General features: G+C 41.0%; 1 protein-coding gene across 3 annotated transcripts in view; it reads left to right on the top strand.

Moving 5' to 3' along the window:
- ADCY10 (adenylate cyclase 10 (soluble)) overlaps positions 1-16497 on the top strand; it is a 105295-nt gene that overhangs the window by 34103 nt on the left and 54695 nt on the right. For all 3 annotated transcript variants that reach the window (XM_011933403.1, XM_011933402.1, XM_011933401.1), the window contains 7 exons: positions 995-1113; positions 1403-1479; positions 2956-3145; positions 6676-6731; positions 11139-11292; positions 13634-13826; positions 14809-14895. In XM_011933403.1, coding sequence (XP_011788793.1) covers positions 995-1113; positions 1403-1479; positions 2956-3145; positions 6676-6731; positions 11139-11292; positions 13634-13826; positions 14809-14895 — 876 coding nt within the window. The remainder of the gene's footprint in view (positions 1-994; positions 1114-1402; positions 1480-2955; positions 3146-6675; positions 6732-11138; positions 11293-13633; positions 13827-14808; positions 14896-16497) is intronic.

Below are 16497 nucleotides of genomic sequence, written 5' to 3'. Positions count from 1 at the left end.
ATGGCGTGAACCCGGGAGGCGGAGCTTGCAGTGAGCCGAGATCGCGCCACTGCACTCCAGCCTGGGCGACACAGCAAGACTCCGTCTCAAAAAAAAAAAAGGAAAGAAGCAGGGTTTCTCCCTTCACGTCAAGGCAGATCCCAGTTCTTTTAAAGATCTAACAGTTGATCAAATTCTTTTGGAGAGGGTTGAAGAAACTGAGGTATTTTAGTGTTCTTTGCATTTTATCAGGATGTAACATGTCAAAAACTCAAAATTTCAACCCATCATCCTTTATTCACAATACCCTTTTCTTACAGACAACAGCACCTGACTGAGGTCATTTTTTAAGTGACTAATACTACAAATGCCAAGCTTTAGAGTTGAATCATTGCATGGAACAGTTAGCTTTATGATAAGAAAACCTACTCACAGCCTAAGCCTTTATCCCTAAGAATGATAACAGTATCTGCAAAGTACTTTATAGTTTACAATGACTTTTTGAATATGTAACATATTAATTGTTTTAGTAGGCAAAAGCATCTCAGCAGGTCTACAGTATATCCATTTTCAGATAGATAAATGGAAGTTCCTAGATTGTAATTGACTTCTCTAAGTTTCCACAGTAGAGAAGTGGCTTGAGAACAGAGACTTTCTGTTTCCAGAGCTGGTGCCTTTTCCACTGCTCTGTGCTGCTGCTTCATAGACTTAAACTGAGCACCTTGCAGCACGGACCTTGGCCACAGGAGAGAGTAGGCTGGAGCATGCACACAGATAGCTCAGCCCTATTCACTACATCTGGAGCAAAACAAGCCCTTTTCCAGGGCTCAAGCCCTCCTGTTGATGATGCAGTAGAAGAGATTGAAGTGTACTAAAAATAAAATACTGTGAGAGAAATCTGATGAAATCTGATTCAGAAGCCGAAAATTGCCGCCAGCTCTCTGTTGAGCCTTCTGGCCGGTCAGTTGAAAGCACACTGTCCATCAGCTGTGGTTGCTGTCTCTCTCCCTCACAGGGCTGCTCTTTCCTCTGTGTCTTTGGCTTCCCTGGGGAAAAGGTAGCTGACGAGCTCACTCATGCTCTGGAATGTGCTATGGATATATTTGACTTCTGCTCTCAAGTTCACAAAATCCAGTGAGTGTTGACCCTGGTCCCACCCAGTGGTCCCTGACCCTTTTGAGGCATACGTAGGGAGGGCATGCAGGGAACCAGAAAGAAAGAAGAATTAATTAAGAACTTAGTCCTGTGTCTTACACTGTTGTTCCTCCCTCACATCTCCGGGCCATGTAGAAATGCCATAAACTAATTCCAACTGATAGAGAAAATCCTTTCCCAACCCAGGCATTATTTCCCACCCTTCCCACTTTCTCTGTGCTCATTATCTTTATCTCTTTCCCCACAAATCTTGTCTCCCCTGCACCAGAACTGTATCCATCGGCGTTGCCAGTGGGATTGTCTTCTGTGGGATCGTTGGACACACTGTGAGACACGAGTACACAGGTGTGCTGAGTCAGCTCATCTCCACTTTTCTTTCCTCAAACACAGCACCTTGCCACCGGGCTTTGTGGGAGGAAGCACAAAAATGAGTGAGACATGAGCCCTGTCCTCAGAAAGTCTTCCAGATGTAGCCAAGCCATGGAGCTCTCAATGCTTGCAGAGTGTGCATTTCTGGGGCTACGCATGAGTATGAGAAATATGTAGTCATGGGAGGGGAGCAGTGGGAGGCTATATGTTGACGGAATGAGGGACTCCTGTAATAATTTCCTGTTAACAATAAGTAGTTACTTCTCTTAATTCCTGGAATAGGCTAGAACTCCTTAAAAATTATGAATGTTGATATTACTGAAAAATAATGATACTCTCAAAAGAGAGTAGTAATAAGTAAATGTTCCAGATTTCACGACTCTATTACTTCCGTCTTCCATCCTATCAGGGTTTAAGATTTTCAGCAATAATGCATCTGAAATACTGAATATATGTAAAATACCAAGATAGTTATGTCTGAAATGATACAATGTCTGAGATTTTCTTCGAAAGTACACAGGGTGGGGAGTGTATGGGGGTGAGGATGGGGCAGGATTGGAGATGGGCTAATGGCTTATTGGGATGGGGTGATGGGTATACGGAAATTCATTAAATTATATTTTATTTTATGGTCAAATTTCTCCACAATAAATAGTTTTTTAAAAGAGTATCTTGTTGAGAAGTATTCAAGTTTATGTTAAAGTGACACATTTGCTACCTCACTTGTAGTAATATTAATTGAGGGCTTACAAGCAGCCAGCCGCTGTTCAAAGTGATAAGCGTGTATTAACTCATTAATCTTCATAAACTACCCTCTGAGATAGATACTATTATCATCCCTATTTTATAGGTTAGAGAATGGAGGCATGAGGAGTTATTTAAAGTCATTGCCCCAAGTAATTTGCACATAGTTAGAGGTAGAGCTGGTGTTCAACCCTGCACAGTTTGCCTTCAGAGCCTGTGCTTCAATTCTCCATGCACGCCTCTTCTAGCTCATTTACTAAGTCAAGAAATTGCCAAATGAAGGTTTATTTATAGGAGCATACAGACACAATTTTGTGTCTCATATGGGGATCAGTACCCCAGGCCCGAGCTTGTGTTTGTCCACCTTGTATTAGAAGACCAGTTTACACCTTCTGTGAGAGCCTTCAGTGCTGTGGCCATCCTAGTTACAGAGCCTGCTCCATACTCAAGGCCCTTCCATCCCTGAGCAGACGATTCTCTTGGCCTCCCAGGTGAGGCAGAAACTTTGCTAATGGCTACTTAACTCCCTGCATATTTCGTTAACAGCCATTGGCTGAATATGGGTCTTGAGGCTAGATTTGTATGTCATTCATGAGAGACAAAGGGAGTAAAGGGTAAACATGCTATTTGGGGACAGTATGTTTCAAATTACATTCAGTTCAATGGCTGTTATTTCCCTGATCTTTGACTTTATCTTTCTTGTTATAGTCATTGGTCAAAAAGTCAACATAGCTGCCAGGATGATGATGTACTACCCAGGAATTGTGACCTGTGACTCTGTCACCTACAACGGCAGCAACCTACCAGCCTACTTTTTTAAAGAGCTTCCAAAGAAAGTTATGAAAGGTGTTGTAGATTCTGGACCATTGTATCAGTATTTGGGCCGTACTGAGAAAGTGTGAGTGTGGAGCATTAATTTTGAAGTATATTTTAGTAAAGAAGTGGGAGAATTATGATAGCAAAGCAATCACCCGTTTAAGATTTGGAGCCAATTCAAGAAGTTGAAATCTATGCTTTCCCCAGACCAAGTCCCAGACTTCAAAATCCTTAATCTTTCCTCCGTCCGACTGACACTATGGCATGGTGGAAGAACCCATTCTCTCCTCAGATCTGAGAATATGAGGGTGATTCTTCAAAGTTGTACAAACCAAAGAAAAAATCCTCTCATTTGAGTATCTATTTGCACTTAAATGGACCCAATCACCAACCATTAAATATTTACTAATTATGTCAACCATATGCTGAATAGGGTTAGAAGAGTGTAGATATTATTCCTCCTCTAAGTCTTTAGTGAAATACATTCCCCAAAAGCTCAGCATCGATTTATGGGTGTCACTTTGAAGCTTAAAATCCTTCAATAGCTTTTAGTCATTTTCATGGTGATGTTCAAAATCTTTGCAATGATCTACAAGGTACCACCTGCCTTTCCAAATGCATCTCCTCCTGTGCCCCCTCCTCTGGGTTGTTTAAGTAGATTGTCCTCATCAGCACCCACCCACTCCTGGTTTATTGGGAAAACCACAGCCAATTTTTGAAACCTAGCTCGAGGGATTCATAGACATTCCTCTATGAATTCCCCATCCCAGCTAGACAGTTAAGCTCTTTCCTCCTTTGTCTTCCTCCTTCCTCTTCCTTTTTTCCTCCTATAGCATATGACTCTATTAGAACACTCCTCACCCTGTATCACAATTATTCACTTGCTATACTTTTCACTTGTTACACTGTGAACTCTTTGAAGATACTAATTATTTCTTTATTCTTATATCCCCAGTGCTTGATATACAGGAGGTCCTCAATAATGATGAATAAATGAATAGCACGGAAAGCAGAAAGTTGTTATTCTTTTTGTTAGCAAGCTAGAATCAAGGTCTTCAAGAGTCAGATAAGAGAACCAGGGCTGCAGTTGGGTCAAAGTGTCTTTATTATTCACTTCAGTATTCCTGAGGCTTAGCACTGTGCTTGGTGTACAAAGGCCATCAATAAAGTGCAGTTTGAATACATGAATGAATAATAATTTTTAGTGAGTACTTATTAAACATCAGGTACTTTGCCTCAAAATATATAATTTAGTCTTAATATTGACCATATGAGATAGAAACTATTATAATTTCCATTTTATAAATTCAAAAACTGAGGCTCAGAGATGTTAAATGTCTTGTCTATGGCCATATATATAGTGTGCAATGGAGTCAAGATTCAGTCACAATAATGTGGCCTTACGGGCAATCACAAAACCTCAGTGGTGTGCAAAAATAAACATTTGTTTTTCTCACAAATGTGGGGTTCAATTGATCTTGGCTGGATTTGGTTGATGTTGTCTTGGCTTATTCACATGCCTGGGGTTCAACAGGCTGTCAGCCAACCTAGTGGCCTCAGTTGGGATAATTAGGGCAATTAGGTTCTATGTGTCTCATCTTCCATCCAGTATGTTTGTCCTGGCAATATTGGAGGAGCAAGAGAGCAGGCCCAATGCAAAAGCATTTTTCAAGCCTCTTCCTGTCTTATGTTTGCAGATAGTCCATTGACGAAAGCATTCACAAGGCTGAGTCCAGAATGAGAGGACTCTGCCAAGTTACATGGCAAAGGGCATAGATACAGGTACTGGGGCCATTAATGCAGTCAGTTTACTATGCAAATCCAGGACTATCTGATCCCAAAGCCTGCACTCTTCATGATTTTTCTGTACCATCTCTGCAGATAAAAGAGTGTAGAAATACACATACACATATGAACAGGACCTAGTTCCTGCCCAGAAAATTCACAATCAAGTGGGGAAGACCAACATACACACACTTAGCTGTACGTTACATGGGAACCTTTGATATATGCTATAAGAGAGGCATAACAAAGTAGTATTGTAGTTCAGAGAAGGGCATAATCCATTTTGAGTAAAAGGCTTCTTCAAGAGATACTGTTATGGAGTGAGGAAACATATGCACCCTGGCCTATGCTGGGACACTGTCAGTATCCTGTGTTACCACCTGCTATGGGGTCTTGGGCAATTAAACTCTTTGTGCCTGAATTTCCTTACTGGCAAAATGAACATAATAGTCACTACTTTTTTTTTTCTTTTTTTTTTTTTGAGATGGAACTTTGTTCTTGTTGCCCAGGATGGAATGCAATGGCATGATCTTGGCTCACTACAACCTCCGTCTCCTGGGTTCAAGCGATTCTCCTGCCTCAGCCTCCAGAGTAGCTGGAATGATAGGTGCGTGTCACCACGTCCAGCTAATTTTTGTATTTTTAGTAGAGACAGAGTTTCACCATGTTGGTCAGGCTGGTCTCAAACTCCTGACGTCAGATGATTCACCTGCTTCGGCCTCCCAAAGTGCTGGGATTACAAGTGTGAGCCACTGCGCCTGGCCCGTAGTGCTTTTTTCTTTCTTTCTTTCTTTTTTTAGACGGAGTCTCGCTCGGTCGCCCAGGCTGGAGTGCAGTGGCGCGATCTCGGCTCACCGCAAGCTCCGCCTCCCAGGTTCACGCCGTTCTCCTGCCTCAGCCTCCCCGAGGAGCTGGGACTACAGGCGCCCGCCACCATGCCCGGTTAATTTCATTTTGTATTTTTGGCAGAGACGGGGTTTCACCGTGTTAGCCAGGATGGTCTCGATCTGCTGACCTCGTGATCTGCCCGCCTCGGCCTCCCACAGTGCTGGGATTACAGGCGTGAGCCACTGCTCCCGGCCAAGTAGTACTTCTGAAGAGTGTTTTTGTCAGGATTAAAGAAAATGATGCATGTAAAGCACTTGGAACTGCACCAGACACATAGCATGTGCTTAAAAAAAGGTGTGCTACAAGGTCAGGAGATCGAGACCATCCTGGCTAACATGGTGAAACCCCGTCTCTACTAAAAAATACAAAAAACTAGCCGGGCGAGGTGGCGGCCGCCTGTAGTCCCAGCTACTCGGGAGGCTGAGGCAGGAGAATGGCGTAAGAAACCCGGGAGGCGGAGCTTGCAGTGAGCTGAGATCTGGCCACTGCAGTCCAGCCTGGGCGACAGAATGAGATTCTGTCTCAAAAAAAAAAAAAAAAAAAAGGTGTGCTATTATTGTTTAAGCAACTGGTGGAATTTTTGCAGAATGTGTGACTCTGCACCACACTGAAGTCTATTGGGCCATATATCAGGTGTCTGATCTCCCCAGAAAGGGGTTTCCTCTACCAGTGCAGACTCAACAAGCATTTATTGAACAATGTGCCAGGTGCTATGGAAACAGATGCTACCTGAGTTCTTTGGATTCTCCACTATCAAGTAAGACCTTCTCCTCCTTTCTCCTTCTCTTGGCATTTGCAACCCTTGAGTCAGGGGATAGACTCATGTTAGCAATTGAGAAGGAAACTTTCTGGGGACTAAGAACTAGTCACTCTTGCTCTCAATATTTCCGTTTTGAATCTAACATCTGTTTTTTTTGTTTTTTTTTTTCTTCTCTTCAGCATGTTTGGTATGGCATGCCTCATCTGCAACAGAAAGCAGTGTTACCCTTTGCTGGGTAGGTAGTAGGTCTTGATTTTAAACTTCTTTATTGAACTATAACAAAACATGCAGGCAGATACATCAATGATAAGTGTGAAACTTAATGAATTATCACAAAGTGAAAATATAATCATCGTCCAGGTTAAGAAATAGAAAAATAGCAATACACCAGGATCGCTCTTTCCTACTTCCTTTCCCCTGTTTAAAAAATTGATACAGATGGAATCATACATTGTATAATTATATATGCCTTATATATACTTTCTCTTACTCAATGGTGTGTTATATAATTCATCCATATTGTTGGGTGTAGCTGTAATTCATTCTCTGTCATTACTATGTAGTATTCCATTTTTATAAATATACAACAATTTACCCATTCTGTTGCTGTACAACATTTGGGTTATTTCCAGTTTTTGGTTCATATGAATAATATTGCCATAAACATTCTTACACAGTCTTTTGGTGAACGCATGTATGCATTTCTGTTGAGTACATGTAGGAGTAAAATGTGGGACTGAAATTGTTGGGACAAAGGGTGCAATTTTGGTAGATGATGCCAAGTAGTTTTCCAAAATGGTTGTATTTATTTCTAGTCTGATCGAGAATGTTAAGAGAGTTCCAGTTGTTCTTCATCTTTGGCAACAACTTCGTTTAATTAATCTTTATCCTTTCAATAATTCTGTTGGGTATATAGTGGTATCTTATTATGGTTTCCATTTGTATTTCCCTGATGTGGTTGAGCTCCTTTTTCATAAGTTTTTTGACCATTTGGACTGATTTATTTATTTATTTTGAGACAGAGTCTCACTCTGTTGCCAGGTTGGAGTACAATGGAGCAATCTTGGCTCACTACAACCTCTACCTCCTGGGTTCAAGTGATTCTCATGTCTCAGCCTCCTGAGTAGCTGGGATTACAGGTGCCCGCCACCATGCCCAGTTAATTTTTGTATTTTAGTGGAGATAGGGTTTCACCATATTGGCCAGACTGGTCTTGAACTCCTAGCTTCAAGTGATCTGCCCACTCCAGCCTCCCAAAGTGCTGGTATTACAGGCGTGAGCCACTGTGCCCAGCCCAGACATTTTTTTAAAGTACTTGTACAATTTTTCACCTACTTTTCCACTGGGTTGTATTTTGATTATCTTTTGGAATTATTTACACATTCTAGAAATGGGTCCTTTGTCATTTGTTTGTACTGTATATCACTTTTCCCACTCTGTACTTGCCTTTTTACTCTCAGTTATGCATTTAATAAACAGAATTCTTAATTTTAATGTAATCAAATTTACCTGTCTTTTATAGTTAGTGCTTCTGTATACTATATGAGATACCTTTCATTACCCAAAAATCACGGAGATATTTTTCTAGCATTTTTTTCAGAAATTTTGTTTTTACCTTTTATATTTAAGTCTACAATCCATTTGGAAGTGATATTTTTGTGATTCCTGGTGATAGGGCCCTTATTGTACGAAAGATAACTTGAGATTAGACAGGAGTAGACCTAAAATGAGGCAGGGATCTACCTATGAAAGAAGAGACCCAACAAAGATTGGCCTGTAGATTCTGAAGGCAACCACTTCGAGTAGCACTTGTAATTTCCTTCTGTCAGACACAAACATCCCCGAAAGTCTTATCGTAAGTTAAATCTTGGTCTTAACTGTGTTAAGACAATTAAGAGGAGGCTCTGTCTCACACTTTGGAGAAATATCAGGCCACAATCTTGGTGTCAGCAGAGCCCGAAGGAGGGCAACAGTTCCAGAACTGTAAAAAACACTTGGGCCAGGAGAAATGCCTCACTTTCACTGCTTTCAGGTAGTTTTCAGGGTCTTCAAGCCAATCACTTCATTTAAGTCCAGATTCTAAAACTCCGGAAGCTAGAGAGAAGGAATACCCACTCTCGCCCTCCTCTGAGGCCTTGCTTGTCATCCTAGGATATACTTATTTGAATAATTGACAGCAACAGAATCCTAACCTTCTTTCTACAAGACTGCAGACCCAACATGACAGTCACATTAGAACATATTATGTGTATATTTCTTTTTTTGTTTTTTTGAGACAGAGTCTCACTCTCTCACCCAGGTTGGAGTGCAGTGGTGTGATCTCAGCTCACTGCAACCTCTGCCTCCCGAGTTCAAGCGATTCTTCTGCCTCAGCCTCCCAGGTAGCTGGGATTACAGGTGCGCACCTCCGCACCCAGCTAATTTTTGTATTTTTAATAGAAACGGGGTTTCACCATATTGGCCAGGCTGGTCTTGAACTCCTGATCTCGTGATCTGCCCGCCTTGGCCTCCCAAAGTGCTAGGATTACAGGCGTGAGCCACTGTGTGCAGCCTATGTGTATATTTCTCAGGCTGATCTAGTTGCCTTTTTGCCCTGATTCCACCAGTATGACAAAAAGATCAGGCCCACATACCTTTCCTTCAAGCTATAACCAAACACAGATTGTCAGAGGCTAGCAGCATGGGAAATGCCCTTCTTTTACAAGAGCTGTTATAAATGCAATTGCAACAACATGGTTGACAACAAAACTATAATAAATAAATAGTGGCTTTTTAGGGTAAAAACTGCATAAAACAGTCCCTGATATTGAGGCTTTGCTTAGACAGAAACAAGGTGCAGGCATTTCAAGTTAAGGAGACCACCTCATTTGAGAATCCAGCTAAAGATAATCCATAAGGTTCTACCTGTAGGTGTTCTGTATGAGTAGAACACAGGGAGCTGGAAGAGTCAGCTAGCAGCCTTTTTTTTTTTTTTTTAATCTTCCTTACGAAACTTTATTTTTTTATTTTTATTTATTTTTATTATTATACTTTAAGTTCTAGGGTACATGTGCACAACGTGCAGGTTTGTTACTTATGTATACATGTGTATATATGTGTGTGCAGCTATGCAGCCTTTTAAGCCTCATCCTCTGAGTTCCTATGTGAGCTTCATTCAGGCCAAAGAAAAACACAAAACATCTCACAAAATTGAGGTTCAAATGCATTTTCAGAAAGGGAATATTTCACCCAAAAGAAGCAATACAGTCTGCTGAGTAGTTCTCACTAAGCCATACTCAGAAATTTCTATTACCAGGCAAAGCACTTAGCTTCTTTTTATTAAATATCTACACTTGGATTAATGGTCCTTCAACAAAGACATTAGATAATACCTGGATATTTGTTTGTTCTATCAGTGAATAACAAAATGGGCCTCCACATTCATCTGCCCAGCAAAGAAGGAATAGTTGGCTCTCAATGAGTCTCCACCTTTTTTGACAGAAATTGCTCACTGCTTAGAAATTACAATTCTTCCAACTCCTTCCTGTACACCCAGATTTCAAAGACTGTGAGCAGAGTTTCAGATTTCAGCCAGAGTTGTTACAGTATTTAAACACACACAAGAAAAATAAGGGTTGTAACCCAAGGTGATTTTTATTTTTTTCTTTTCCTTTTCCAAGTTTTCCATATTTTCTACAGTAAGCATATGTTAGTTTTATAATCAGAAAAAACCTACAATTTATTTTCACTAAGAATTTAAGTTGTTCTTATGATAGAAATAATCTGTACATGATTTCTGAAGGCAAATTGAATTTTATCCCTGGTAATGCTTTTTGTAGCCCTGAATTAAGTATAATTTTCATTTACAGAGGGCAAGTTTCCTTTATCACAGAATCAGAAATAAAAATATTTTATCTATAATTGTTTAATGTAGGAAAACTAACTTTGATAAACTTATTTCCTAATGCAATAGTCTACAGATTACTTCTAGTGTGTTAAAAACAAGCAAACAAAAAAAGAACAACATCAACAAAAATCTTTAGGGTTAGACAGCCTTGGCTTAATTCCTGGTTGTGTAATCTAAGCAAATCTCAGTTTTCTATACTATAATTAAACATTATAATGAGCATTATAAGAATACTTTCCTTCACAGCTTCTAATCAAATAAAACTGCAAAACCACATGGTTAGCTTAAAAAATTTTGAAAGTGCATAAGGCTTGAAGAAAGTCTGTGAACAATGCCATGGAGAAATTCCAAGTTGGGTTTTTTTTTTTTTTTTTGAGGGAGTTTTGCTTGTCACCCAGACTGGAATGCAATGGTGTGATCCCAGCTCACTGCAACCTCTGCCTCCTGGGTTAAAGCGATTCTCCTGCCTCAGCCTCCTGAGTAGCTGGGACTACAGGCACCTGCCACCACGTCTGGCTAACTTTTTTTTTTTTTTAAGTAGAGACAGGGTTTCATAATGTTGGCCAGGCTGGTCACGAACTCCTGACCTCAGATGACCCGCCCGCCTTGGCCTCCCAAAATGCTGGGATTACAGGAGTGAGCCACCGCGCCTGGCCCAAGGATATTTTTAGAAGGAATGTTTCTATGTGCCTTTTTATATCTCTAGACTATTTTATGCTGACTGAGTTTGCTCTTTTTTAAAACTAAAAATAACAGGACGTAATAAAGAGATCAACTACTTCATGTGTACTATGGAGAAATTTTTGATGTCTAACAGCAGCCAAGTCTTAATGTATGAGGGATTACGGGGATATGGAAAAAGCAAGATACTTACGGAAATTGAGTACCTGGCCCAAGGTAAGAACCACAGGTGAGTGTCTTGGAATGATTGTTCTGTGTGAACCCATAGAATCCTGATTTATTCTGATGCTCCTCTCCTTCCTATAACTTGCCTTATGTAAATTATCCATAACCTACAATGATTGGATGCCATGACCCTTGTGCTAAATAGATAACTAACAATAAACATACAGAGCTAAGAAAAAGAGAAACTGGGCTGACCCATGGATATCCTGATTTAATGCCAGGTAGGGCTTGGTTATTTAAAGTTTCCTAAGTAATCCCAATATTCAGACAATTGGCATATATGTTGAGATCAAGGCTAGATTTGGTCTGCAGAACAAACACGTAAGTTTATCCAGCTAGCTGACAGGGAATCACTAGTTTAAACCGTTTAGTCCTGATAGAGAATGAGAGGTCTTTGGATTTTTCCCTGGAAGACAGATCTAATATACTTGTCTCATATTGTTTATTTATTTTCATATAAGGAATATCATGAGGGCTATCTCTGGGACAATCCATTCCACTTCCTCATGGAAGTAGATAGTATGGTATTCAATAACAGTAGCGATGACCAGGACAATAATTACAGTGTCTCATATCCTTTCCCCAGCTAACCTAAACAGTATGAGGGGAAAATGCTTGTTAATCTTATAATATTTTTAACTATATTTCTATCCCACATTAAAGTTAGGCCTGAGAAAGGCCAGTTTTAAAATATCTTTACCATTGCTGAAGGGATAATTCACAACAGTCAGAAGACATTTGTTTATTCATATATTCAATCATTTATTGAATTCCTACTATGTTCAGGAACTACTAAGTGCTGCATTCATTAGCCAGGGCCTCTGTTAAAAAAGTGCTGCAAATGGGTGGCTTACAACAGAAATTTGTCTCATAGTTCTCAGGGGTAGGAGTTTGAGATCAAGGCATTTTTTCTTCTCTGGACCATGAGGAAGAATCTGTTTCGTGCCCACCTGCTAGCTTCTGGTGGTTGCTGGCAATCTTTGGTGTTTCAAAGATGGCTTGTAGAAGCATCACCCTAATCTCTGCCTTCATTTCACATGGCGTTCTCCCTGTGTGTTGTTTGTGTCCAAATTTCACCTTTTTATAAGGGCATCAGTCATATTGGATTAGAGGCCCACCCTACTCCAGCATGATCTCATCTTAACTAATTGTATCTGCAACGACTCTCTTTTCAAATAAGGTCACACTTTGAGGTCCTAGAGGCTAAGAATTTAACATACGAATTTTGTGGGGACAAATGTCAACAAATGCCAAAGCCCTGAATATCAATAAAGTCTGCTCTCTGCCCTCAAGGAGCTCTCACAGAAGAGGAGGAGAGAGATAATGTGTTAGTCCGTTTTCACACTGCTATAAAGAACTACCTGAGACTGGGCAATTTATAAAGAAAAGAGGTGTGATTGACTCACAGTTCCACATGGTTGGGGAGGCCTCAGGAAAATTAGAATCATGACAGAAGGCAAAGGGGAAGAAAAGCATGTCTTATATGGCGGCAGGAGAGAGCGAGCAAAGGAGGAAGTGCCAAACTTTTAAACCATCAGATCTCATGAGAACTCCCTCACTGTCATGAGAACAGCATGGGGGGAAGCACCCTCATGATCCAATCCCTTCCCAACAGGTCTCTCTCCTGACTCTCAGGGATTACAATTCGGGATGAGATTTGGGTGAGGACACAGAGCCAAACCATATCAGATAACATTAACAGTTGAATGTAGTGAGGGCAATGATAGAGACATGCAATAGAGAATTGTGGAAGTTCAGAGAAGAAAGGATATGTAGCCAACCTTGGGACGTTGATGACAGTTTCCAGGAGGCTACACCTGAGCTGAGACTTAAGAAGAACGTCAAATGAGGGGCAATGAGAAGTGATAGCACTCTGGGCTGAGGAGACAGCATAAGCAAAAGCATGGAGAGGAGAAACAGCTCTGGGTGCTCAGGAAACTCTCACCTGCTTGCTGTCGTGAAGGGTAGATTGCTCGGCAGAGAGTGGCAAGAAAGGATAGAATGAGGCTCTGGAAAGTCTTGTGTGTCACATAAAGGAGGCCTCGGTTCATGCTGTTAGGCAATGGAAGCTCCCAGTCAGAGTGGCTTGCTCTTGTGGTAGTATAGGGTGGCAGTAGGACTAGAAAGGAGAGAATTAGCTAGGTTAAATTAATCAGGGCTTAGGAACAGGAGAATGAGGGAGTATATATATCAGAAGCAGCAATAAAGAACAATCGCCAGATAGCTTGGAAAATCTCCATCATTATAGCTGAATATGAGAAGACAGAACTTTCCTTTAACCTTTATTATTTTCAAAAATATATATTTAAAAACTCTCTTCTGATTCTTGATTTTCTCACAAACAGGGTCATTGCCATTTCATTGACTAAGATCAGCTTCCATCAAACTTTCTATACCATCCAGATGCTCATGGTCAATGTCCTAGGCCTGGACACTTGTAAACATTATAGAGAACGACAGACCAACCTTCGAAATAAAGTCATGACACTGTTGGATGAAAAGTTCTACTGTCTTCTTAATGACATTTTCCATGTTCAGGTAACTAGCTAGTATTATACTTCTGCACGAATAACCATGGGCAGGCACAGCAACTCCTCTCTGGTGCATTGTGACTCAGCATCTCTTTGGTCTGTATTTCTGGAGTATCCAGATGGTGAGTAAATGGCTCCCAATCCTCTTTGGATGTGCATCCACATTCTTGACATATTAGAGGTATCTTGAAATACCATACTCAAAAAAATCCAAATGACCACCTGCTGACTCAATTTTTTCTTACCTTTCTATCATAGCTATGCTAGCTACTCTGGGACACAAAGTCTCTCTGTTCCTACAAGTGATGCCAGTGCAGAGACTGTGCCCTGTCTTTTCCTGAATTATCTAACACAGGGGTCCCCAACCCCTGGTACTAGTCCATGGCCTGTTAGAAACCAGACCACACAGCAGGAGGTAACCAGTGAGTGAGCAAATGAAGCTTCATCTCTATTTATAGCCACTCCCCATTGCTCACATTACCACCCAAGCTCCTCCTCTTGTCAGATCAGCAGCAGCATTAGATTCCCATAGGAGCATGAACCCTATTGTGAACTGTGCATGCAAGTGATCTAGGCTGCATGCTCCTTATGAGAATCTAATGCCTGATGATCTGTCACTGTCTCCCATCACCCCCATATGGGACCATCTAGTTGCAAGGAAACAAGCTCAGGGCTCCCACTGATCCTATCTACATTATGGTGAGTTGTATAATTATTTCATCATATATTACAGTGTAATAATAATAGAAGTAAAGTGCACAATAAATGTAATGCACCTGAATCATCCCAAAATCATCCCCCCTGCCCCAGTTCATGGAAAAACTGTTTTCCACAAAACTGGTCCCTGGAGCCAAAAAGGTTGGGACCACTTATCTAACACATGAGGATTTTAAGACACAGAATAGTTAAGTGTTTTGCCCAAAGTCGCACAGCCAGTAGTTCCCTTTGCTATTTTCCCACGCTTCATATTCTCATAATTCTTTGTACAGTTTCCTATTTCTCGGGAGATTTCCAGGATGAGCACCTTGGAAAAGCAAAACCAATTGGAAATATTGTTTATGAAGGTCTTGGAGCAGGTAAGAGCATCTGTGGGTCAAGAAGTTGGGGGTGGCCGGGCGTGGTGGCTCACGCCTGTAATCCTAGCACTTTGGGAGGCCGAGGCAGGCGGATCACGAGGTCAGGAGATCAAGACCATCCTGGCTAACACGGTGAAACCCCGTCTCTACTAAAAAAATACAAAAAATTAGCTGGGCATGGTGGCAGGCGCCTGTAGTCCCAGCTACTCCGGAGGCTGAAGCAAGAGAATGGCGTGAACCCAGGAGGCGGAGCTTGCAGTGAGCCGACTTTGCGCCACTGCACTCCAGCCTGGGCGACAGAGTGAGACTCCGTCTCAAAAAAAAATAAATAAATAAAAGAAGTTGGGGGAAGAAAACTGGGCAAATCACCACGAAGCCAGGTGGTTTGACCGCATTGGCAAGAGGCTTTTGCATATGTGAAGGCTTTATCCTAAAGTGCTTCATTCTCCTCCATCCTTCCAAACCTCAAGCTAAAAGTCTGTTTAGAATTTAGATGCCTTGAAAAGAGTCCCTTAACATCACTCCTAGGAGTCTGGCCTCTCTCAGCCCTCATTTTTTCATGCTTTGTTGAGATATAATGTACCAAAGTGGTTACATATGCAGACTCTGTAGTCAGACCACTGAGGTTTGAACCCCCAGGCCTATCACTTGCTACCTGAGCAACCTCAAGCAGTGACTTACCCTCTCTACGTTTCTGCTTTATCATCTATCAAATGGAGGAAAATAATAGTACTTAGCTCACTGAGATGTAAGTTTAAATGACTAGATTATATGTAGAAACCCTTAGAACAGTGCCTCTTTCATAAGAAACACTCAACAAGAGTTAGCTCTCTCTCTCTCCCAGTAATATCATGACTGTCTGCTATATATTGATCACCAAATTTATATTTCAGTCCCCACCTCTCTTATAAACACTAAAACCATATTCCTAAGAACCTTCTAGATATTCCACTTGGATGTAGTGACTCACACTGAATTGTCTAATGCCAAATTCATTTTTTTACTATAGTGCCTTTTCTTCCTCATCCTGACCCTGATCCTTGATTTCATTAGTATCAAATTATGCCATTTTGTATCATTTAAAGTTATCCTTACCTTCTTTTTCACCCACATTCCCACATTTACTCATGGCCAAGTCCTACTATTTTTACCTTAGAGAGTCTCTGGAATCTCCTTGTCCTCCCTTCCTATTGCCATAGTTCAGGCTCTTATCATCTTTTCCTGGACTGTTTCCATAGATTTCCAAAAAATTCTGTGCTTCACACCTCTCTGCTTCAATTCATCCTTCATTATAATTCTCAGAGTATATGCAAATCACACCAACCCATACTTTATACCCTCGAAATAAGTCCCAGTGGTAACAAGATAAAAGCCAAAAGATTTCTTTTTAACCTAGAGAAATGGTGCTCAGCTTTCAATGTCACCTCTTTGGTGAGAACTTCCCCAGATCACTAGACATGACTAACTCTTCTTCCACCAGGCTTCTGTAAGGCTTTGAACACATGTCTAGTTATACTATACACTCTATACTATTATGGTATATTGCCATTCATTGCTTATATATCTGTTTCTCTCTCCCTCAGGAGATCGTGAGCCTCTTTT

The sequence above is a fragment of the Colobus angolensis genome, unplaced genomic scaffold (genome assembly GCF_000951035.1).
Source record: "Colobus angolensis palliatus isolate OR3802 unplaced genomic scaffold, Cang.pa_1.0 Scaffold126, whole genome shotgun sequence".
In the NCBI taxonomy this organism is placed as follows: Eukaryota; Metazoa; Chordata; class Mammalia; order Primates; family Cercopithecidae; genus Colobus; species Colobus angolensis.
The sequence above is the reverse complement of the archived record's forward strand: the minus strand, read 5'-3'. Positions and strand labels throughout refer to the sequence as shown.